Genomic DNA, 25,238 nt, shown 5'->3' on the forward strand with positions numbered 1-25,238 from the left:
TTTCTCATGCAGATAAACAGCTTCGCTCTCACATTGCCTCTTCTCACACTGAACATACACAGAAGGCTGGCTTCTCTCACACTGAGGCTTCTCACACTAGACCTCTCACACACTGAGGCCTGCTAACACTGAGTTTTACCTCAGACTGAGGCCTCTCTCAGACTGAAGCCTTTCTCTCACTGAGGCCTCTCTAACACTGGAGCCCTCTCATACTGAGGCCTCTCACACTGAGGTCTCTCTCAGACTGAAACCTCTTCATACTGAGGACAGCTAACACTGAGGCGTACTAAGCTACAGGCACACCTGCTTATATTGAACTACAGTTTTTGCTGAGTCATTGCATCCATTTAACCCTTTCAGTGCTTGACTCACATTTTTGTAATTAAAAATACCTAGCTAATTTATTAATATTTCTGATAGATGAAGAGGGGGGTACTATGGCCATCTTCATATATCCAGAGGGACAATGGTGTGTTTTAGTTGTTTCTCCCTGTAATGCCATGGGATTGGACTATGTGACCTTTGGGGGCCCCTTCTGACTGGTCTGGAAGCCAAGGCCTCTGAGGAGTGACTTTGGGAGCTATGGATATTTAGCTTTGAGAAGAGGAGATTCCAAGAAAAGGACACAAAAACCAGGTTTAAATATTTGAAAGGCGGTCATATTCGAGAGGAGACATGCTTGTTTTCTGCTACTCCAGAGACTAGAATACAGTAGAATCATGCATTCAAACTGGAGGAAAAAGGATTCCACCTAAATATTAGTATGAACTGTTAAAAAGTGGAATGTTTGCGATGGAGTCTTTTTTAACAGAGACTGGATGGCCATCTGTTGGGAGGGTTTTGATTGTGTCATTTTGCCTAACAGAAGGGGTTTGCACTGGATAGCCTTTGGGGGGTCTCACCCAACTCTATGATTCTATGAATTTTCAAAATGGAAACATTCAAGATCGAATGACTGGCAATGGAGTTTCCATATGGTTCTAGGAATTTTCTAGGTGCAGAACTTCGGGCTGGAATGGCTGTGATGTAGTCCCCATCTTTTGGGATGGCTGGATGGCCATCTGTCAGGAGGGCTTGGATTGTGTCTTCCTGGCTGCCAGAAGGGGGTTGGATTCATTGGCCTTTGGGGGTTCTCTTTCAACTTTTGAAATGTTCAAGATGGAATGGTGTGATGGAGTCCCAAACATATTGCTGGCTTTAAAGCCCTAAACGGTTCTGGCCCAGCTTATATATCTGAACGCATCTCTTCCTATGAACCCTCTAGGAACTTGAGATCATCTGAGGAGGCCCTGCTCTCGATCCCGCCTGCTTCACAAGCATGTTTGGCGAGGACGAGAGACAGGGCCTTCTCGGTGGTGGCCTCTCGGCTGTGGAACTCCCTGCCTAGGGATATTAGATCGGCCCCCTCTCTCCTGATTTGGCTCTTTGAGCAAGCATTCGGAAGCATAGCATGATTAGATAACTGAAATTGGAAATGTACTTGAAACGGCGATGACAATGGAATGGCTGAGGATTTAAACAAGAAGACATCGTTTTTTATAATTATAATTATTTATTGCTTTTTATGGTTTTAAATGTATGATGATGTTTGCTGTTTTATCGATGTATGTATTTTTATATATGGCATTTCATTGTTGCCGGCTTGTACGTCGCCCTGAGTCACCTTCGGGCTGATGTGGACAGGATAGAAATGATGTAAATAAATAAACAAACAAACAAACAAATAGATGGAATCCCCAAAATAGAGGTTGGATGGCCATCTGTCAGGAAGACTTTGATTGTGTCTTCCTGCCTGCCAGAAGGAGGTTGGATTCAATTGCCTTTGAGGGGGTCTCTTTCAACTCTATGAACTTTTGAAATGGAAACATTCAAGATAGAATGGCTGTGATGGAGTCCCCCAACTTAGAGGTTAAATGGCCATCTGTCGGGAGAGTTTTGATTGTGCCTGCCTGGCAGAAGGGGGTTGGAATGCACGGCCTTTGGGAATCTCTTCCAACTTTATGAATCTATGGAAACATTCAAGATGGAATAGCTGTGATGGAATCACCAACATAGAGGTTGGATGGCCATCTGTTGGGAGACTTGGATTGTGTCTCCCTGCCTGGCAGAAGGGGGTTGGACTGGATGACCTTTGGTTGTGTCCCCCAACTCTAGGATTCTATGGAGTCCATGGACGGGTTTGGGAGAAGATGGGGTCACCTGTTAACACTTACCTGTCAGTGACAGCAGGCAGGATGAAGAACATCCAGACATGGATGCCGAAGACCAAGAAGACCTGGAAGGCGAGTTTGCCCAGGACGCTCTTGCGGAGGTAGAGGGCCCGGTCAATGACCATGGTGGAGAACTGGATGAGCAGCATCACCAGGAAGGCCTGTGGGACCTGGTCTTCCGAAAGTGAGGAGGCGATATCAGCGGCAGCCGAATGTTTCTGGGGAGGAAAGGAGAGGAATGGCAGCTTAATAGGTGTGGAAGTCACATTTCCCAGGGCAACCCATCTGGCACATCCTCCCCGTGTTCCCTTTATAGGAAACATAGCCTCTCTCTTGCCAGGATGCTGGGTTCTAGAGTCCTTGTTGGCATCCGTCTGTGTGCCTTTGAGTCATTCCCAACTTATAACAAGTCTTTTTGTGGCAAGATTTGTTCAAAGGAAGCTTGCGACCTTTTGCATATTCTACCCACTTTCCACGATTCCTGTGCCTGAAGATGGTATTATAGACAGGTTCATCATCATCAATCTTTATTACGGTCCAAAGATCCAATTTCTTCAGTGGAAAAGATGCGGTGTCAGAAATATTAAAAATTAACTAGGTATTTTTAATTACAAAAATGTGAGTCAAGTACAGAAAGGGTTAAATGGATGCAATGACTCAGCAAAAGCTGTAGTTGAACAAGCAGGTTAGTTGCTCTCAGTCTATGAGAGGTCTCTGTGGGAGAAGGGCCTCAGTGTGTTAGTAGGCCTCAGTCTGAGAGAGCCCTCAGTGTGAGATGGCCTCAGTGGGAGAAATACCTCAGTGTGAGGTAGGCCTCACAGGGAGAAAGGCTTCAGTGTTAGTAGGCTTCAGTATGAGGAAGGCCTGGTGCGAGAAGCCTCAGTGTGAGAAGAGGCAATGTGAGAGCGAAGCTGTTTATCTGCAGGTGAAAGAAGCCCAGCATGGAAGCAAAGAAGGAAGTATAAAGAACTTTATTTGTGCTATGGAAACCTTGTTCTTGTAGATAGTGCAAACATATTAATTTGCTATAAAGAAAAGCCTCCTTTACAATGGCCTGACTGTGCCTGGGGCAAACAGCACAACAACAGAGAGGAAGCAGGCAGGGACATCTAATTACCTCTCAACAAAAGTTTGCCCCAGGCACAGTAAGGCCATTGTATGCTAATCAAGGTGGTCAGTTGAAACATTCACACCTAGCTCCAGCAGATAAGAGTCCTTTGTCTCACCCTGGTCATTCCACAGATATATAAACCCACTTTCCTAGTTCCAACAGGGATGTTTAGTTTTGCAAGGTCTTTACCCTTGTCTGCCCAACTACAACTCCCAAGATTCCGTAGCATTGAGCTATAACAGTTAAAGTGGTGTCAAACAGTATTCATAACACAGTATAGACACAGGGTTGTTGTAGGTTTTTTCGGGCTATATGGCCATGGTCTAGAGGCATTCTCTCCTGACGTTTCGCCTGCATCTACGGCAAGCATCCTCAGAGGTAGTGATGTAGGTGAAACGTCAGGAGAGAATGCCTCTAGACCATGGCCATATAGCCCGAAAAAACCTACAACAACCCATTGTGCATAAAGTTACCTTTTGGGCTCTGTGTATAAAGAGGTCTACAAAACATACATAGATATTATGTTTAGACTTTTGTGCACCTTCTCCAAGGTGTCTCATGATGTATATGCAAATATTCCAAAACACAAAGCATTTCCAATAAGGGATGCTCAACCTGTACGTTAACTTTGCAAAGACCAACAGTAAACAAGACGTACCCCAAAAGCCCAGAAACCGAAGATGATGATGATAAAGTCGACTACGTCAGCCAGGAACATGAGCGCATAGACGTCTGTGGCAGCCCGATATTTGCTGTGCAAAATGTCCTGGAAAAATTGCCGCAACGGCTGGAAGACACATCCTGCCCTGAAAGAAAGAGGGAAAAGTTCATTTTCATGGTTCATTTACTAATTTTCATAGTCATCTCAAACTACACAGAGAAACCATTGAAATCCACAAGAAGCATGTGGAAATTTCAACAGAAAGGAGGAAACCATGAACATGAACAAAATCTGGCTCCCAGTATTTTAAAAAACTCTAAAATCAGGACAGTAAACAAAGAGCAACACTCAAAAAACAGGGGAATTCCAGACAGGAAACAATCAGGGCTAGTTACACCTCCCAACAAAGGATCCCCCAGGCATGAAGCAGCCAGGCTTTGAAGCTGCAAAGCTATACAATGCTAATCAAGGTGGCCGGCTGCAAGAGTCACACTTGCCTCAAGCAGACAAGAGTTCTTTCGCCTTTGTTTAATTCTTTTAGCATTTTATACTTTGTTTTTGTTATGCTATTGTCATTATTTTATTGCATTACTATGTTATTTTTACACATTTTAATTTGATGTTATCATCTGTTTTGTATGTACTTTACTTTGCTTTATTGTAATTATTTGGGCTTGACCTCATGTTAGCCACCCCGAGTCCCTTCGGGGAGATGGTGGCAAGGTATAAATAAAGTTTTATATTATTATTATTATTATTATTATTATTATTATTATTATTATTATCCCACCCTGGACATTATATAACCCCCCACTTGCCTAATTTCCAAGAGTTCTCACAACCTCTGAGGACGCCTGCCATAGATGTGGGTGAAACATCAGGAGAGAATGCTTCTGGAACATAGCCATTCAGCTCGGAGAACTCACAGCAACCCATTATTATTATTATTATTATTATTATTATTATTATTATTCTCCCACCCTGGACATTATATAAACCCCACTTGCCTAATTTCCAACGGACCTCACAACCTCTGAGGATGCCTACCATAGATGTGGGTGAAACGTCAGGAGAGAATGCTTCTGGAATATAGCCATTCAGCTCGGAGAACTCACAGCAACCCATTATTATTATTGTTATTATTATTATTACCACTAATACTTAATTCTGTTTTAATGTTTGTATATTTAAATTGTATTGAAGCTGCTTTGAGTCTCCTTTGTGGAGAGAAAAAGTGGGATATAAATAAACATAATCATCATCATTATCATTGTCATTGCTGGCACCAGATCCATTGCACCCACTCTGCACTTACGCAGAGGAAAATAAGTGCTTCGCTCTTCGTCCGGCGGCCTTCAGCTTTTCCTGGGATGGGCTCGACTTCTTCTCCTCTCCTTCCTCTGTCTCTTGTTTCTTTTCTTGCTCTTCTGGGGCTAGAAAAAGACAAGGCAGTGTGTGCGCATGAAAGCATTTCAGGGGCAGTAGGTGGGAGACATTCCTTGGATTACTCTGGGCATCCATTTCCAATGACTCCCTTGAGCTCAGAGCCAAAGAGCAATGCCCACCAGTGATCCCAAGTATCCATATTTTAATTTCTATACAGGAGGAATAGGGAAAAGAAAAACAGTGTATTATAGAGGTCTGAGATCCAGATTGGGATGTCTAGGGACTCCTGATTTGCTTTAACAACAACAACTTTAGGTTCTTGTGGGTTTTTTCGGGCTATAGGGCCATGTTCTAGAGGCATTTCTCCTGACGTTTCGCCTGCATCTATGGCAAGCATCCTCAGAAGTAGTGAGGTCTGTTGGAATTAGGACAATGGGTTTATATATCTGTGGAATGGCTGGGGTGGGGCAAGGAGCTCTTCCTTGCTGGAGCTAGGTGTGAATGTTTCAACTGATCACCTTCATTAGCATTTGAAGGCTTGGCTGAGCCTGGGAAAATACCCTGTTGAGAGGTGTTAAGATGTGCCTGGTTGTTTCCTCTATGCTGTTTTGCTGTTATAATTTTGGAGTTTTTTAATACTGGTAGCCAGATTTTGTTCATGAAAATGCAGGCGAAACATCAGGAGAAATGCCTCTAGAACATGGCCCTATAGCCCGAAAAATCCCACAAGAACCTAGTGATTCCGGCCATGAAAGCCTTCGACAATACAAACAACAACTTTATTTTTGTATCCCACCACCATCTCGCCAAAAAGACTCAGGGTAGCTTACATGGGGACCAAGCCCAGTCAAACCGAATTAAAATATCTATATAAATAAAAATGTAATGTTCGTTTGTGATATTAACAGAACTCAAAAACCACTGGGGGAATTGACACCAAATTTGGACACAAGACACCTAACAGTCCAATGTATGTCCTCCACTCAAAAAAAATTGATTTTGTCATTTGGGAATTGTCGTTGCTGGGATTTATAGTTCACCTACAATCAAAGAGCATTCTGAACTCCACCAATGATGGAATTGGGCCAAACTTAGCACACAGGGCTCCCATGACCAACAGAAAAAACTGGAAGGGTTTGGTGGACATTGACCTTGAGTTTGGGAATTGTAGTTCACTCACATCCAGAGAGCACTGTGGACTCAAACAATGATGGATCTGGACCAAACTTGGCACGAATATTCCACATGCCCAAATATGAACACAGATGGAGTTTAAGGGAAATAGACCTTGACATTTGGGAGTTGTAGTTGCTGGGATTTATAGTTCACCTACAATCAAAGAGCATTCTGAACTCCACCAATGATGGAATTGAACCAAACATGGCATACAGGACTTCCATGACCAACAGAACACACTAGAAGGGTTTGGTGGGCATTGACCTTGAGTTTGGGAGTTGTAGTTCACCTACATCCAGAGAGCACTGTGGACTCAAACAATAATGGATCTGGAGCAAACTTGACACAAAAATTCCATATGCCTAAATATGAACACAGATGGAGTTTGGAGGAAATAGACCTTGACATTTGGGATTTGTAGTTACTGGGATTTATAGTTCACTACAATTAAAGAGCATTCTGAAACCCACAAACAACAGAAATGGGGCAAACTTCCCACACAGAACCCCCATGTCCAACAGAAAATACTTAAGGCCATCCAGTCCAACTCTCTTCACCAGGGCAAGAACATGTAATCAGAGCCCTCCTGACAAAGAGCCATCCAGTCATAAATATAGAGAGATAGATAGAGATATGATTCTCACACACACACACAGGTATAGTATCATAGATTTGAAAGAGACCCTTAAAGAAGGACTATGATATGTTGCATATTCCAGAACAGGCAAACCAGACACTCTCCACATCAACACTGGCAAAGGTTGCATTCTGGCGCCACGAGATGCAGAGCCAACCTTAAGAAATGGGGCTACAAAATGGAATCCATGAAATGCGAGTGTGGAGAAGAGCAAACCACAGACCACTCACTGCAATGCAGTCTGAGCCCTGCCACATGCACAATGGAGGACTTTCTCACAATGTCACCAGATGCACTCCAAGTGGCCAGCTTCTGGTCAAAGAACATTTATCATCATGCCAAGTTTCTAACTTTGTTTGTGTTTTTAAATACATTATAACTGTACCCTCAATTTGCTTCTGAAATGATAAATATTATTAGTGACTTATGGTGACCCTATAATGGAGTTTTCTTGGCAAAATTTGCACAGATAGCTCTCCTCTGAGGCTGAGTGTGTGTCACCTAATGAAGATTTGAACTCTGGCGTTCCAGCATCCTATTCCAACATGGAAACTATGCCAGCTTTCATTCAAAACATAGAGAAAGGCAATGGCAAACTATGAATTGCTTCTCCATTTTTTCACCCAAAGGAGGTGCAAAGGGGGGATGTGACACCCCAAAATGTCTTGGGTTTCTAATACACTCTCCTAACTTTCCCCAGTCTTCCCTATTTGCCCACTTCTGCCATATACCAATTGACTTAAAATTGCCCCACCTTCTGTCACTTCTTCCTCCACTGCCTTGTTCTCCTCTTTCTTCTTCTCCTTCTTTTTCTTCCTGAACCGCGACCGGATCCCTTTCGACGTCCCTGCCTCTGGAACCACTGCCGTTTCCGTCTTGCCAGGTGGGACTTGGGCATCAGTCTCTGCTCCAGCTCCCTCTCCGCTTGGCATTGAAGCCGGTGGTTCTACTGCCTCGGGCACAGGTTTGGCTAAGACATCTTCCTCGTGGTCCCACAAGCCATAGCTCTGGTAAAGAAGAGATGGGAAGACATATGAAGTTGACCTCAGAGAGGGCAGCCCTCACCAGCATCCATTGAAAAAGGTTTTTTCCCCTAAAGGTTACTCCAATTCCATCCCAGAGTTGGGGAAAGTTACTTTCGGAGGGAGCAGGTTGACCTGGGAGGCATCAGTGCTCACCAGCATCCTGAGTCTGATGCCATGATTACCAAAAGCATCTATTACCATGGTTACCAAAAGCATCTCTGGGTACCACTTTCTCCCAAAGGTTCCTCTGACTCCATCCCAGAGCTTGGGGAAAGTTACTTTTGGAAGGAGTAGTTACCTGGGAGGCATCAGACTTGGTAAGTCTGAGTCTTTCCAAAAGCATCCTGTATCTGTTTCCATGGTTACCAAGAGCTTCCCCGGGTACCACTTTCTCCCAAAGGCTACTCTGACTCCATCCCAGAGCTTGGGGAAAGTGACATTTATAGACAACATCTAAACCTAAGGCCTGGTCAAAAGAGCAAGCTGACACTGTGGAGCTTTAATGGTTTTCCATAGTTTGGTACTAGGAATGGGGTTTAAGCCACAGCTCAGGCATGGGGCATGCTGGGAGTTGAAGTTTCAAAAAAAGGGAACTTGTCCAATCTCTGGACTCCACCTTCTTTGCCTTACCAGGAGTAAGGATCGGTGGAAGAAGAGAGCCATCAGCTGGATCAGATCGTACTTGATGTAGTTGTCGGTCTTCTCCACGCCAAGGATTCTGGGTGGGAAAAAGGCCTTGGCATCATTGCGCACCAAGATGCTGTAGCTGTTCCAAGGGAAGAAGCCAAACTGGAAGAGATATTTGACCACCACCATCACCTGTGGATTCGACACACAAAGAGTCACAAATAGAAGTGCGCCGGGGTGGGTAGAACACAGTCCATGGGCCACAAGCAACATCTGGTTCTGTGGCTCTTGAAATCTCCCACCTTGGGGTGCATGAAACACACAAAAATAAACTCACATCTACATGAGCCCCATAGTATCCCCAAATGCTTCTGCTTTCCTCTACACTCATTTTCAAAATGGTGAAAGAATCTTCTCCTTCTCCTTCTTCTGCTTCTTCTTCTTTGTCCTCCAGAGTGTGTCTAGGGCACTCTGGCTGTAGGGTAAACTACAACTCCCACTATGGTGAGTCAGTCCCCTCAAACCCCTACAATAGGTTGAGTTAGTCAAGGGGGTTTTGTGTGCCAAGTTTGGTCCAGGTCCATCATCAATGGAGGTCACAGTTTCTATGGTTGTGGGTGAACTATAACTCCCAGAAAGGATGATCAGTCCTGTTCCCAAACCCCTCTAGCAATCAAATTTTGGCATATTAGGTTTATGTACCAAGTTTGGTCAAGATTCATTGGTGTTTGGGTTCAGAGTGCTCTCTGGATGTAGGTGAACTACAACTCCTCCAAATCAAGGTGAATTTTCCCCAAAAAGACCTCCAATATTTTTTTTCTTGGGGATTCGGTGTGCCAAGTTACTTCCAGAATGCTCTTAGATTACAAGTGAACTATACATCCCTGTATCTACAATTCCTATAAATCATGGTGAATTCTCTCCAAACTTCTCTAGTATGTTCAATTGCTGATCAATTCCTCTGTTTGCTGTGTGTCATAGTAATTGGTAGGAAAGGGTTAAGGAAGAGGTAGTAGGTGGAGTCATGCAAAGTCCACACCCATGGAGAGAGAAAGGAACCCTGGGATGTCTATTCTGGAGGAAAGATAGAACATCTAGGATGAAATGGTATGAAAGCCTTCACTTGGGTGATGGGCAGTATGGTGTTTGTGGAAGACATTTGCAGGGCTCTTGGACATGTTCACTATGCTCGCTATAACCTGCAATGTGACTGGAAGGAGGAACTTTGGTGTCTTCTGAGTGGTCAGAGCTATAGCTGTTTGTGGAAGCAGGAGTGGACATGCCAGCCACATACACACATACATATTTTCACTTTTAATGTGTATAGATGCATAAATAGATAGATTAGAAATGCATTGCCATTTCTATCAAACATTCCAACTTGCCTCTGTGTAGACGATGGCTGTCATCCAGAAGCGCTTGCTGGGCCTGGGGATGGAGAGCATGGCCCACAGGAAGACCAGGATGGGAAGCACCACAGAGACCACCGAGGCTGTCACCATGTTGTTCAGGATGATGATGAAGTAGCACAGGAGGTCCGAATGGCCGGCCAAAAAGTGGTAACAGGCCAGCAGGAGCCGCACCAAGCGGTTGCGGGATTGGTAGAAGCGCTCCGACTCCTCAAGCTCTTTGAAGGAGACGTGCCTAAGAGGGGAGGGGAGGTGATGAAAGGAAGAAAAACGACTAATTATTATATTTTTACGTATTTATTTATCGTGTCATCAGCAACCATACCATTGTATTACATTTCTAACAGAACAAAACAAACAAACAGATAAAAAAACACAAATTTTGCAAACTTGGTAGTTAATTAAATGTCCTTTGACCAGTATCTGGCCACTTGGAGTGCTTCTGATGTTGCCACAAGAAGGTCCTCCATGGTGCATGTAGCAGGGCTCAGGTTGCATTGCAGCAGGTGGTCTGTGGTTTGCTCTTCTCCGCACTCGCATGTCGTGGATTCTACTTTGTAGCCCCATTTTTTAAGATTGGCTCTGCATCTTGTGGTGCCAGAGCGCAGTATGTTCAGCGCCTTCCAAGTTGCCCAGTCTTCTGTGTGCCAAGGGAGGAGTCTCTCATCTGGTATCACCCACGGATTGAGGTGCTGGGTTTGAGCCTGCCACTTTTGGACTCTCGCTTGCTGAGGTGTTCCAGCGAGTGTCTCTGTAGATCTAAGAAAACTATTTCTTGATTTAAGTCATTGACATGCTGGCTGATACCCAAACAAGGGATGAGCTGGAGATATCTCTGCCTTGCTCCTTTCACTATTGGCTGCAACTTCCCGGCGGATGTCAGGTGGTGCAATACCGGCTAGACAGTGTAATTTCTCCAGTGGTGTAGGGCGCAGACACCCCGTGATAATGTGGCATGTCTCATTAAGAGCCACATCTATTGTTTTAGTGTGGTGAGATGTGTTCCACACTGGGCAAGCATACTCAGCAGCAGAGTAGTGTGGTGGCCATAAGGAGAAATAAAATAATCATAATTTAAAATGAAAATAATGAGCAGTAAGGCTTACCTGTCCGTTCTTGAGACTGGGAAGCAAAGAGTTTGGTGGAAGAGAAATTTAACAGATGACTTAGAACACTTTCAGGCTGGCTCTATCTTAAGTCAATATTTGAAGAAGCCAAGGCTAAAGGCTGAAGGCTAAAGGAAACTTGGCAATATTATTGATCCGAAAACTAACATCTAAAGGTCACGTAGTAGTAGTGCCACCTCCTGTCTGGTTGATGTAAATAGCAGGTAATTTTACACACCTTTTTAAAAGATCAACTGAGGGAAATAATGTATTGTAATCATAGAAGAATTACTGGGGAGGCTGCTTTTGAATAAGTTTTATGTTAAAGATACATATATGAAGACATATGTATAAAGAGATATATATGAAGTTATGATTCATTCTAAAGATTATGTAATTGTCTGGGAGCGTGGCTGATCAGCTGACGAAAAGGGGAGCAGTGGAAATTATAATGTCCTGCCAACAAATGTTCTTGGCTGCGGTTCCTCGAGGACAAATTGATATTGATTAGATTGTTAAATGTCAAGACCCATATGCGCATGTGTAAACCTGTGAATTTATGCTATAAATGCTGGAGCAAATCTGACTTCCAACTTGTGTCAGATATTGTTTTCTGGACACCCTATCGAGCTCGATAGAATTAAAAAGCCTGGAATCAGTTGCCGTCTCCTTTCTCTTCCTTCCTGATTGTACTCTAAATGATCTTGGGTAACGAATCTTCCGCAACAGTAGCATAGCACAAGGGCAGATGTCTTCACTGTGTCTGGTTGTGATCCCCAGGTTGTGCCAGTCAGCTTTTGTGTGATATTGTTTCTAGTGCCCACTTTTTGCTTGATGTTCAGGCAGTGCTTCTTGTAGGTAAGAGCACGGTCCAGAGTGACTCCCAGGTATTTGGGTGTGCTGCAATGCTCCAGTGGGATTCCTTCCCAGGTAATCCTCAGAGCTCAGGATGCTTGTCTGTTCTTAAGGTGAAAGGCACATGTCTGTGTTTTGGATGGATTAGGGATCAGTTGGTTTTCCCTGTAATAGGCAGTAAGAGTACCTAGAGCTTCGGAGAGCTTCTGTTCAAAATTTTAAGTCATAACTATTAAAAAGGTGGTGAGGAGCAAGAGAAAAGAATGTAATCTGGTGAAAGAAAAAAAGGAGGAGGATACAGAAGATGAACATTTGGAAACATGAATGTTAGATGACCATGATGCCAAAATGTCTCCCCTGTTGGTTCTGATATACGATAAAACTCTCGTATCTTGGGGGGATACATTCCTGCTATTACCTGAAATAATTAAATTAAATTATCATAGAGTTGCATTGGAGGACCTAGAGATCCCTAAGAGGTTGATGATGATCATGATAATTGTCAGAAATATTGAAAATTAACTAGGTATTTTTAATTGCAAAAATGTGAGTCAAGCACTGAAAGGGTTAAATGGATGCAATGACTCAGGAAAAGCTGCAGTTCAATATAAACAGGTGTGCCTGTAGCTCAGTTCCCTCAGTCTGTGAGACGTCTCTGTGGGAGAAGAGCCTTCAGTGTGGGAGAAGGCCTCAGTGGGAGAAAGGTCTCAGTGTGTGGTAGTCCTCAGTGTTAGTAGGCCTGGTGTGAGAAGGCTTCGGTGAAAGAAGCCCCAAGTTAAAGGCATCGTGTGTAAAACGCTACTATGTGAAGCTCCTGTATAATTTTTGTGTGATAAGAGGCTCTGTGAGTGTGAAGCTGTTTCTCTGCATGAGAAAGAAGCCCAGCGTGGAAACAAAGAAGGAAGTATAAAGAACTTTATTTGTGTTATGGAAACCTTGTTCTTGTAAATAGTGCAACCATATTATTTTGCTACAAAGAAAAGCCTCCTAAGGAAGAAATAATATTGGTCTCTGTGTTTTTGTTCTTTTTTGTCACTTTGGGCTACTGGTGCTGGGTCACGCTGCTGCTAATAAGTTACTCTGCTGTACATTTATGAGGAGGGTCTTTTGTTAATAAGCCCACTCACCCAACAATAATACCAATAAAATAATAACAATACATGTATCCTCATGGTTCAAGGTGAGGCACAACATAGTTAAAAACACAGCATCATAAAAAAACTCAGTACAATAAATATATTAAAACACATTTTGATAAATGCATCTACACTCTGGATTTAATGCAGTTTGGCACCACTTTGGCTGCCATGGCTCAATGCTACAGAATCTTGGGAGTCATAGTCTGGCATTCTTTGGCACAGGAGGCTAAAGGCTTTGTTAAAACTACACATCCCAGGATTCAATAGCACCGAGCCATGGCAATTCAAGTGATGTCAAACTGCATTTCTGCCCAAACTGATCTTGTTACCCAAATCTGCCTTCAGACTTAGATTCTGTTTTTGGCCTGCTTTCTGTGTTTTCGGTACCTGCTCCGGAGCAATTCGCTTGCAGTTCGGGGTCGGGTCACGGATTCGGCCAGGAGTTCTTGGGAGCTGCTGGGAAGAAGGAGCGCCATGCCATCCTGGGACTCGAACTCAGGGCTCCGCTCGTTGCTGTTGCTTCGGGTGTCATAGCCGGTGGTGTCGGTGCTAAGCACTTCCACAGCTTCGCCCGCACTGTGGAAAAAGGGGATGGAAGAGAGAGGTCATGGGCCTGTTCTACCAGAATGCATGGAGGATACACCTACACTGTAGAGTGAAAGCATTTTGACACCACTTTAAACCCCATGGAATTCTAAGAGTTGTAGATTTACAAGGTATTTTGCCACCTCTGCCCAAGACTCCTTCTGCTTCTACAAACAATAACTTTGTTTGTAGGATTCCATCTCATTGAGCCTGGACAGTTCAAGTGGTGTCAAACTACATCCAATCCACAATGTAGACATACCTGGAGACTCTCTTCACCCTCACCCCTATGCACCTGCCTGGAAGCTGTGCTGTTGGGAGACCCTGCCGCCGTACCCGGCAGTGCGGTATCCACCGAGGCCTGGTCTGCCGCTACTGGTTGGTACAATCTGTCCAGGCCGCTCCTCTGAACCTCTTCTGCCTACAAAAGAACAGATGGAGCATCACCAAAAGAGAGAAAAGATGGAGCATCATTAGATGAGAGAATTGGAAGAAGCAGCAGCAAATGGACCACCATCAGATGAGGATGGATGGAGTATCACCAAAGGAGAGAATGGATGGAGCATCACCAGACAAGGGAATGGATTGGGGAATCACCAAATGAGTGAATGGATGGAGCATCACCAGATGAGAGAATGGATGGAGCATCACCAGACAAGGGAATGTATTGGGGCATCACCAAAGGAGTGAATGGATGGAGCATCACCAGATGAGAGCATGGATGGAGCATCACAGAATGGACCACTATCAGATAAGGATGGATGTAGCATCATCAAAGGAGAGAATGGATGTAGCATCACCAAAAGAGAGAGCGGATGGAGCATCATCAGATGAGAAAATAAACGGGACATCGCCAAAGGAGAACTGATGAACCATCACAAAAGGAGAGGATGGATGGAGCATCACCAGATGAGAGCATGGATGGAGCATCACTAAATGGACTACCACCAGATGAGGATGAATGGAGCATCACCAGACGAGAGAATAGGTGGAGCATCATCAAAGGAGAGAGCGGATGGAGCATCACCAGACGAGAGAATGGGATGGGGTATCACCAAAGGAGACTGGATGAAGAATCACCAAATGGACCACCCTCAGATGAGGATGGATGGAGTATCACCAAACAAGAGAACATATGGAACATCACCAAAGGAGAGACTGCATGGAGCATCACCAAACAAGAGAATGGGTGAACCATCACTGAATGAAAAGACAGAGGGATGTATCATCACCAAATGAAAGAAGGCCCATCAGGTAACTGAATGAGAGACATAATGGACCACCCCCAAAGGAGAAAACAGTTGGACCATCACAAAATGATAGAACTAGATGGAGCAGCACAGGATGAGAGAACAAGTGGGAGCATCACCAAACGGGAGAAAGGATGGCTTACCTGATCCAACTGTTGGGTGAGGACGTATCTCTCTAGCCCCAAAACGGTGGACAACTCCTCATGTTCCTTAGTAAGGGCACGTAGCCACTGGGTCAGTCCATCCATGGTGGCCTGGCACAGTACCCACAGGAAGCGGAGCACGTTAAGAACCCGCTGCAGCACGTTACTCTTCCCTAGAACAGAAGATGGATTGAAGTGAGGGATGGTCTGGCATGACATTTGTGTGCATCAGCTACAACTGTTCCATTTGTTCTTCATGACATCCCTTCTTCTGCATCATCCCTTCCACCCACCAGGAGATGTTTCTTCCTCTTCTTCATCCTGTTCTCCTTCTTCTTCCTCCTCCTCTTGGCTGCTGGTCCTGTCCTTCAATGGGCCACGCCGGACGCCCCCTTTGCTGTCCTCCCCTGCAAAACAAAGGATTGATCAAGCACTCTGTCCATGCACTCTACCGATATGCCTCATAGCCCTCCAGAAATGGGCACGTTGCACCCGAAAGCCCCCTTGCATTCAGCCCAAAATGGGATGGAGGAATGGAAACAGAAGAGCTTGCCTTTGGCTTCCTCCAAGGCCTCCTGCTCTTTCTCTTGCTTCTCCCGTTCGTGCAACGCTGACTTGGTGTTGGTCACCCAGGCCTGATAGGCCAGCTGGAAGGAAGAAAACATGTAGGATCAGCAATCAGGGAATAATACCCGTATTTCTTGCTGTTTGGTAGTCCAGGTTTGTTTTCTGTAGATTTACTGATAGGGGGATCATTGCAATGATAAATAACAGTGGTGACAGTGAGTCGCCCTGAAAAATTCCTCTCTCGAAGTTAACAATTCCATAGCTTTCATTGCCTACAAACAACTGTTTTCCATTGTTTCATTGCCTTTTCAGTGAATTTTCTAACATTTTCACAAACCCCAATGACATCTAGACATTGGATGATCCAACAATGTGGCAGTGAGTCAAATACTTTTTTGTAATCAATCCAAGTTGTATAAAAGTTTGTTTTGTGGCTTTTGCAATTCTCCAGTATCATTTTGTCAACCAGAAGCTGATTTTTTGTGCCCCTACTTCTTTTATTGCCATTATTATTATTGTTGTTGTTGTTGTTGGCAGGATCTCACCTGGAAAGCACTCTGCTTGGGTGGCTTCTGGTCATCCAGGACCGACTCCTCATCTTCCTCGCTGTCCGTCTCAAAGAGGAAGTAATCCCCCGAGTGCAACACTGTGAATCCCCCCACCCCAAAAAAGAAGAATATTAGGAAACTGTCTATTTTTCCCAACTTGGGAAACCAGGCAAGAAGAAAAGAAAACGTATCCGCACTGCAGAATTAGAGAGGGTTTGATCCACTTTCCAGTTGTCATGGCTCCGCCCTGGGATTTGTAGTTTGGAAAGGGAAATATCGACTCTACTGGACCCAGGAGCATGCAACAGGAGGAAGGCAGGGCATTAGGTAGCAAGGTAAGTACTTTACCAAACTACAAGTCCTAACGTTTTATAGGACGGAGCTGTAGCAGCGAAAGTGGGATTCGATTTAGGAAAAGGACCATGCAAGGGGGGAAAGTCCACACTGCAGAATTAGAGTATAATGCGAAACATAATTATTTTATCTATGGAATAATTGGAATTGACTTTGGAAAGGGTCCTATGGGGAAATCTGCATTGTAGGTTTGCAATATCATGGCTCTAGTCCACGCATGGGTAAACGTTGCCCCTCCAGGTGTTTTGGACTTCAACTCCCACCATTCCTAACAGCCTCAGGCCCCTTCCTTTTCCCCCTCAGCCACTTAAGCGGCTGAGGGGGAAAAGGAAAGGGCCTGAGGCTGTTAGGAATGGTGGGAGTTGAAGTCCAAAACACCTGGAGGGACAATGATTGCACATGCCTGGACTAGTCTACGGAGTAATTTGGCTTTTCTAATGGGGAGTTCTTGCATTTCAGAGGTTTGGACCTAACACTGGAAGAAAAGGACCTTTGGAGAAATGCTAAGCACCTTTTCCAAACAATTACTCCGGAAGATAGTGGTATCAAAACTGCACTAACTCTCCAGTGTGGACACAGCCCAATTCAAAGGAGGTTGGGAAGAGCTGATGCACAGCGAAGCGATTCCCCTCCACCATTCTTCAAACCGAAGCAAAGGGGGGGAAAAGGACCATGCAAAGAAGAAGAATTGAAACCCAACTTCAGGATGGAGAAAACCTTTTCCTTTGCAAAAGAGTGGAGTCCGGAAGTCGAAAAGAGAAGGAGATTCACTACAGATTTCTGCCTCCTATTGAAATAATCTACACTAAGGACTTCCTTTGCTTCCTCTTGCATGAAAAGCAGACCGTCTGTGCAAGATTAGTATGGCTTTGCATTGCCAAATGTGCCTGAAATACACAGTATTTTGCATGTTGAACCCAGGTCTCCGTTTCATACTGTTTCCAGGATATTATGCTCCATGCACTATATAGCTGTTAGATATATTATTATGTGTAGCACTTTCTGCTTTTTTGCTCTTTGTTCTCTAGTCAGGTGCTCTACTCATTCATCAACTGTTCCTGGCATTTTTGTGTTTGGTTTTAAGTTTGCAAACCACTCCAAGATGGTCTTAAATGTACATGCATGCACACAAGCACGTGCTCACATGCTTTGCCCCCTCCTCTTCCTCACATACGACAATATTCTCCCCCAAATGCACCCTTTCAATAGGAAGCCAAAGGTCTTACAACTCATTCCTTGCTAAACATGTACATAATGCAAAGTCTCCAAAGAAGAACTTGGAAAAGTGATATGACTGGGAATACAACTCCCATAATCCCCATGCAGCCATGGAGGCTAGGGGATTCTGGGAACTGCAGTTAGAAAAAAAGTTCTTTCCCCATAATTGGGTTGCTGTGAGTTTTTCAGGCTGTCTGACCATGTTCCAGCAGCATTCTCTCCTGACGTTTCACCTGCATCTGTGGCTAATGGCATCTTCAGAGGTTCTCTTGACAGTGAGGCAAGTGAAGCGTATATATATCTGTGGAAGAATGTCCAGGGTGTGAGAAAGAGCCCTTGTCAGTTTAAAACAAGTGTGGATGTTGGAGTTGGCATGCTTGAGTAGTATTAAGCAGCCTTTCAGATGCAAAATCAATCAGTGAGGGTATCTACATAGAGGTAGCAAGTGGAGTGTGGATACACACACACACATGTGGAATATGTCCAGGGTGGGAGAAAGAACCCTTGTCTGTTGAAGCAAATGTGGATGTTGTAATTGGCATGCTTGAATTGTATTAAGCAGCCTTGCAGCTGCAAAGTCAATCAGTGAGGGTACCTGCATAGAGGTAGCAAGTGGAGTGTGGATACACACACGCGCGCACATACACACACACCTGTGGAATAATGTCCAGGGTGGGAGAAAGAACAAGTGTGGATGATGCAATTGGCAAGCTTGATTGGCACTGAGTAGCCATGAAGTTTACAAAGTCCATCTGTGGGGGTATTTGCATAGAGGTAGTGAAGCAAGTAGAGTGTATATTATATATTATAATGTCCAGGGTGGGAAAAAGAACCCCTGTCTGGGTTGTTGTAGGTTTCTGGGCTGTGTGGCCATGTCCTAGAAGCATTCTATCCTGATGTTTCGCCTGTATCTGTGGCAAGTATCCTCAGAGGTTGTGAGTGTTAATGTTGCAATTGCAAGCATAACCATTAACTTCTTTTAACACTCACAACCTCTAAGGATGCATGCCACAGATGCAGGCGAAACATCAGGAGAGAATGCTTTTAAACCTTGGCCATACAGCCTGAAAAACCTACAACCACCCAGTGATTCCAGCCATGAAAGCCTTCGACAGAACCCTTGTCTGTTTAAAGCAAGTGTGAATGTTGCATTTGGTAAGCTTGAATAGCACTGAGTAGCCATGAAGCTGAAAAGTCAACCAGTGATAGTATTTGCATAGAGGTAGCCTGGCCTCTGATGCCTGGAGGCACTCTATGTTTGGGAGGTGTTAACTGGCCCTTGATTGTTTGGAGCTCTCCTGTTTCTGAATGGTGTTCCCTATTTACAGTCTTGATCCTGGTATTTTTCAATGCTGGTAACCAGACTGTGTTCACTTTCATGGTTTCCTCCTTTCTGCACAGAGACAGCCTGGCTGATGTTGCCTGGAGGCATCCTCTTTGGGAGGTGTTCACTGTCACTTGATTGTTTGCTGTCTGGAAATCTCCTGTTTCTGAGTCATGTTCCTTCCTTATTTAGAATTGGAGATTAACACCAACCCCCAAATTAGGACACAAAATGCAGGAAAAATGAAATGCAAAGATACAAAATGGGGGACAATGCCTGGCTCGAGAGCAGTACGTGTGAAAAAGATCTTGGAGTCCTCGTGGACAACAAGTTAAACATGAGCCAACAATGTGATGTGGCGGCAAAAAAAAGCCAATGGGATTTTGGCCTGCATCAATAGGAGCATAGTGTCTAGATCTAAGGAAGTAATGCTACCCCTCTATTCTGCTTTGGTTAGAATATTGTGTCCAATTCTGGGCACCACAGTTCAAGAGAGATATTGACAAGCTGGAATGTGTCCAGAGGAGAGCGACTAAAATGATAAAGGGTCTGGAGAACAACCCCTATGAGGAGCGGCTTAAGGAGTTGGGCACGTTTAGCCTGAAGAAGAGAAGGCTGAGAGGAGATATGATAGCCATGTATAAATATGTGGGAGGAAGCCACAGGGAGGAGGGAGCAAGCTTGTTTTCTGCTTCCCTGGAGACTAGGACGCGGAACAATGGTTTCAAACTACAAGAGAGGAGATTCCATCTGAACATGAGGAAGAACTTCCTGACTGTGAGAGCCGTTCAGCAGTGGAACTCTCTGCCCCGTAGTGTGGTGGAGGCTCCTTCTTTGGAAGCTTTTAAACAGAGGCTGGATGGCCATCTGTCAGGGGTGATTTGAATGCAATATTCCTGCTTCTTGGTAGGGGGTTGGACTGGATGGCCCATGAGGTCTCTTCCAACTCTTTGATTCTATAATTCTATGATTAGACTTAATGTCAGGGAAAACCTTTACCTTTACTATACACACACACACATTCCACTAGCTTCACTGCCAACAGAACCTCTGAAAATGCCTTTAGCCACAGATGTAGGAGAGAATGCTGCTGGAACATGGCCAGACAGCCTTAAAAACTCACAGCAACCCAGTGGTTCTGGCAATGAAAGCCTTCAACGACATATTTTTCCAAAAGTTTTAAAAATAGAGAAATCAACCACTTTCTGGTAGTTTGCATTATATGGACTTTGAAGAGGGAGGAGGGTGCAGAACCTTGGATGCTTTCAAACCACAAAACAAACGTTGTAATTTCCAGGCATTTCGGATTTCAGCTCCCCAAATCCATTGGCTTCTGGACACTGAAGTCCTATAAACCTAGAGGACTAGGATTGGGATTTTATGCTTTCAAACAAAAAAATTCCAAAAAATAAAGGCGCACACACAAATATTCCGGATGGGTTCGATCCATGCCGACTTTACCACTATAATGCCCCCTGCTTCCTATTGTTCTTCTATCCAACTTAGCAGGAGGAGGTATCTCTGAGCCGCGTGGATCTCCTTCTAGGAAAAGCAGACTACGGTTACCCTGCCCATGTGCAGAGTTCAGTACAGAAGTCAAAGCACAGCTGGCCATGGATGAGAATGTGTGCATCCGATGCCCCTTGGTTCATGCAAATGCAGCATGCAATGCACGTCACCGGCCCAAGTAACTTCATGAAGGATCACAACATGGACCAAGTTCATTTTTACGTGACAATATACCCAACGGCCACATTGGCTTGGGACTGGGGAAAATATATTTTCTTCTTAGTGGCCATTTCCCCAATTCCTCTTTAGTTAGCATAGCAGTTTCATATGGAATCCTGGGAGTTGTAGTTCTCAGCTAGACCAACCCCTGCCTCACTAAACTACAAATCCCAGAATCCCGTGGTGAAAGTGGCACCATACTGCTATCACTGGCCATGCAATAACAAAGACGTCCTTTCATACAGCACAATTTTAGTGCTACAATTGCTCTTGAATCACCATGGTAGGTGCCTATGGAATACTAGGAGTTGTAGTGTTCCACTTGAATTCTGCTGCCTGCCCCAAACTACAAACACTTGCATTCCCTATTTAAAGCGGGGCAATATGGTCAGTTAAAGGTGCAATGAAGAGGTTCAGAAGAGTGGCATGCAGGATGGAGGAGATGGCTGGAGGCCCCATAACCCAACGGCAGATATATATACATATATGGCTGGTGTTAGCAGTGGCCCCAGATGCCCAGCGAGAGTTAGCGCCATAAGTCAGGATTAATGCGCTCCAAGTCAGACTGTACCTGCGGCGTGGTCAAGCCACGGACGCCACCAGCGCTTCCTCTGGTCCTTTTTGGAGCCTGTTTCTGTGGAGCGGGGCATAAGGAGAAGTGAAGGGGTGGCCCAAAAGACACACTGGACAGGGTTCAGAGAAGGACAACCAAGCTGGTCAAAGGTCTGGGAACTATGACTCCCTTTGTGGGAGCTGGAGATGCACACAAGAGGGGATTTGCACCAGGGCTGATACTCCGAAAAGGCCATCAGATTGGAAACCAAGAACCCCATTAAGAAGTGCAAAGATTGGATCATGGAAAGGGGAAGCTGAAGAGGCGACGCTATGGCCATCTTGAAATATCCAGAGGGATTTTATGTCGGAAATGGGAGTGCATTAGTTGTCTCTTCCCTTCAATGCCAAAGAGTTGGACTAGACCAGTGTTTCTCAACCTTCCTAATGCCGTGACCCCTTAATACAGTTCCTCATTTTGTCTTGTCTCCCAATCATTTTTTTTTGTTGCTACTTCCTAACTGTAATTTTGCTACTGTTACGAGTTGTAATGTAAATATCTGAAATGCAGGATGCATTTTCATTCACTCGACCAAATTTGGCACAAATACCCAATATGCTCAAATTTGAATACTGGTTGGGTGGGATTGATTGATTGGTTGGGTGGGGAGGGTGGGGAGGGATTGATTATGTCATTTGGGAGTTGTAGTTGCTAGGATTTATAGTTCACCTACAATCAATGAGCATTCTGAACTCCACCAACAATGGAATTGAACCAAACTTGGCACACAGAACTTCAATGCCCAACAGAAAATATTAGAAGGGTTTGGTGGGCTTTGACCTCAAGAGAGCACTGTGGACTCAAGCAATGATGGATATGGACCAAACTTGAAAACTCAATATGCCCACATGTGAACACTGCTAGAGTTTGGGTAAAATAGACTTGACTTTTGGGAGTTGTAGTTACTGGGATTTATAGTTCACCTACAATCAATGAGCATTCTGAACTCCACTAATGATAGAATCAGGTCAAACTTCCCACACAGAATTCCCATGTCAAACAGAAAATACTGGACAGATTTGGTGGGCATTGACCGTGAGTTTTGGAGTTGTAGTTCACCTACATCCAGAGAGCACTGTGGACTCAAACAATGATGGATCTGGACCAAACTTGGCACGAATACTCAATATGCCCAAATGTGCAGTTTGGGGAAAATAGATGTTGACATTATAGAGTTGTAGTTGCTGGGATTTATAGTTCACCTCTAATCAAAGAGCATTCTGTTCCACCTTGTCTCCTGTGCTATTCTAATAATATAATATAATATAATATAATTAATATAATATAATTAATATAATATATTGTATATACATTTAATATTTATAATATTATAATTTAATGCAATATAATAATAATAATATGATATTATAATTATATATTTATATTACATTTAATATTACTAATAATATTACAATATAATTGGTATAGTACAATATAGCAGTGTTTAATGCTGATATTGTACTATGCTAATAGTATAGTGTATTGTATGTTTATATACCTTGTAAGCTGCTCTGAGTCCCCTTCGGGGTGAGAAGGGCGGCATATAAATGTCGTAAATAACAAATAAATAAATAAATAATAAAATTCTGAACCTCACCAATGATAGAATTGGGCCAAATTTCCCACAGAGAACCCCTATGACCAACAGAAAATGCTGTGTTTTTTGATTGCCTTTGGTGACCCCTCTAACACCCCCTCACGACCCCTACAGGGGTCCTGACCCCCAAGTTGAGAAATGCTGGACTAGACGGCCTTTGGGGGCCCCTTCTAACTGGCCTGGAAGCCAGAGCCTCTGAGGAGTGACTTGGCGATGACAGAATATTGCAAGAAAGGGACACGTAAACCCAAGTTTAAGTATTTCAAAGAAGGTCATATTTTTTTCTGCCACTCTAAAGACTAGAACGCAATGGAGTCATGCATTCAAGTGGCAGGAAAAAGGATTCCACTTAAATATTAGGACAACCCCCTTTATGGGAACAGCTGGACTGTGGAATTATGTGTAACAGAAGTTTCGAAAGACTAAATGGGCATCTGTTGAGAGGGATTGAGTGCTGCCTCCCTGCCTGGCCAAAGGGGGTTGGACTAGATGGCTTTTGGGGTTCCCTTCCAGGGGAGTTTGCCACAAAAACAGGGATCTGCATGAGATGCCATTGCTTTGTACACCTCGATGGGACAAAGGGGAGAAAACTTATGGGTGATATCCCTCAGAAAACAACTTCCCATTCCTCATCCAAATGGACTCTGCACCTGTTTGGTCTGTCTCCGGAGTCTGCTCCGCCGCCAGTTGTCCTTGGTGGTACTTCTCCTGCTTGGACCGGATCCGCTCCATCCTACAAAGCAATGTATTGGTCACCGTATGGAGTCCCCATCTATTGAGTTCCAGGGTCCCATTTCTTCCTCAACTTTCCTTGCTTTCATTTGGGTAACTCTTCCAGGTGATCCAACAGCAAAGGAGAACCCACCCACTTCCATCTTGCCACCAGAACCCCGGAAGATATTTCTTTATTCCAGATATACTTCCTGCAGCTTGAGCTTCCCTTACCCAAACTCCAAAAACGTCCAAAACCCAAACTTCTAGTTTGTTTTCCAGCCCTGTGTTTCATGCAAACACACGAGAGGACTCCAACACACAGCACAGCAAATAGTGAGGAGTGCTGGGAGTTGTAGTACAACAACTACAGAGCATTTCTTGGTTCCTTCAAGGCACAAAACTCACTGTCGCTTGAGTTGGTCCAAGGATTTCTTCTCTGCTTGGTGATGGGAGCTCATCCACTTGATCATCCTGGCCTTGTAAAGGGCAAAGCCCCTGCAAAGAGAGATGGGCAGAGAGGCATCATGCAGCGGCTAAAGAGGCCAATGCAATTGTGCCTTCCTGACCGGAAGAAAGGGGTTGGACTAGATCAGTGGTTCTCAACCTTCCTAATGCCGTGACCCCTTAATACAGTCCCTCATGTTGTGGTGACCCCCAACCATAATATTGTTTTCGTTGCTACTTCATAACAGTAATTTTACTACTGTTATAAATCATAATGTAAATATCAGATATGCAAGATGTATTTTCATTCACTAGTTGGGGGAGGATTGATTTTGTAATTTGGGAGTTGTAGTTGCTGGGATTTATAGTTTACCTATAATCAAAGAGCATTCTAAACTCCACCAGCGATGGATTTGAACCTAATTTGCTACACAGAACTCCTATGACCAATGGAAAACACTGGAAGGGTTTGGTGGGTATTGACCATAAGTTTGGGAGTTGTAGTTCACCTATATCCAGAGAGCACTGTGGACTCACGCAATGGTGGATCTGAACCAAACTTGGCACGAATACTCAATATGCCCAAATGTGAACACTGGTGGAGTGTGGGGGAAATAGACCTTGACTTTTGGGAGTTGTAGTTGCTGGGATTTATAGTTCATTACAATCAAAGAACATTCTGAACTCCACCAACGATAGAATTGGCTCAAACTTCCCACATGGAATCCCCATGACCATCAGAAAATACTGTGTTTACTGATGGTCTTTGGTGACCCCTCTGACACTCCTTGGCGACCCGCTCAGGGGTCCC

At 44.2% G+C, this 25,238-nt stretch overlaps 1 protein-coding gene across 2 annotated transcripts in view; it reads right to left on the reverse strand.

Moving 5' to 3' along the window:
- The window catches only part of PIEZO1 (piezo type mechanosensitive ion channel component 1 (Er blood group)), a 177,483-nt gene that overhangs the window by 20,334 nt on the left and 131,911 nt on the right, over positions 1–25,238 (reverse strand). The window contains exons 28-43 of one of the 2 annotated variants that reach the window (XM_067471063.1): positions 24,389–24,478; positions 23,920–24,002; positions 21,631–21,693; positions 20,793–20,873; positions 16,433–16,533; positions 15,874–15,967; positions 15,614–15,727; positions 15,321–15,493; positions 14,227–14,348; positions 13,730–13,918; positions 10,219–10,477; positions 8,837–9,025; positions 7,936–8,188; positions 5,298–5,415; positions 3,980–4,127; positions 2,214–2,428 (exon numbers count right to left, since the gene is read on the reverse strand). In XM_067471063.1, the coding sequence (XP_067327164.1) occupies positions 2,214–2,428; positions 3,980–4,127; positions 5,298–5,415; positions 7,936–8,188; positions 8,837–9,025; positions 10,219–10,477; positions 13,730–13,918; positions 14,227–14,348; positions 15,321–15,493; positions 15,614–15,727; positions 15,874–15,967; positions 16,433–16,533; positions 20,793–20,873; positions 21,631–21,693; positions 23,920–24,002; positions 24,389–24,478 (2,292 nt within the window). The remainder of the gene's footprint in view (positions 1–2,213; positions 2,429–3,979; positions 4,128–5,297; positions 5,416–7,935; positions 8,189–8,836; positions 9,026–10,218; positions 10,478–13,729; positions 13,919–14,226; positions 14,349–15,320; positions 15,494–15,613; positions 15,728–15,873; positions 15,968–16,432; positions 16,534–20,792; positions 20,874–21,630; positions 21,694–23,919; positions 24,003–24,388; positions 24,479–25,238) is intronic. The other variant, XM_067471064.1, reaches the window with a different exon arrangement.

The sequence above is a fragment of the Anolis sagrei genome, chromosome 8 (assembly GCF_037176765.1).
Source record: "Anolis sagrei isolate rAnoSag1 chromosome 8, rAnoSag1.mat, whole genome shotgun sequence".
Classification (NCBI taxonomy): domain Eukaryota; kingdom Metazoa; phylum Chordata; class Lepidosauria; order Squamata; family Dactyloidae; genus Anolis; species Anolis sagrei.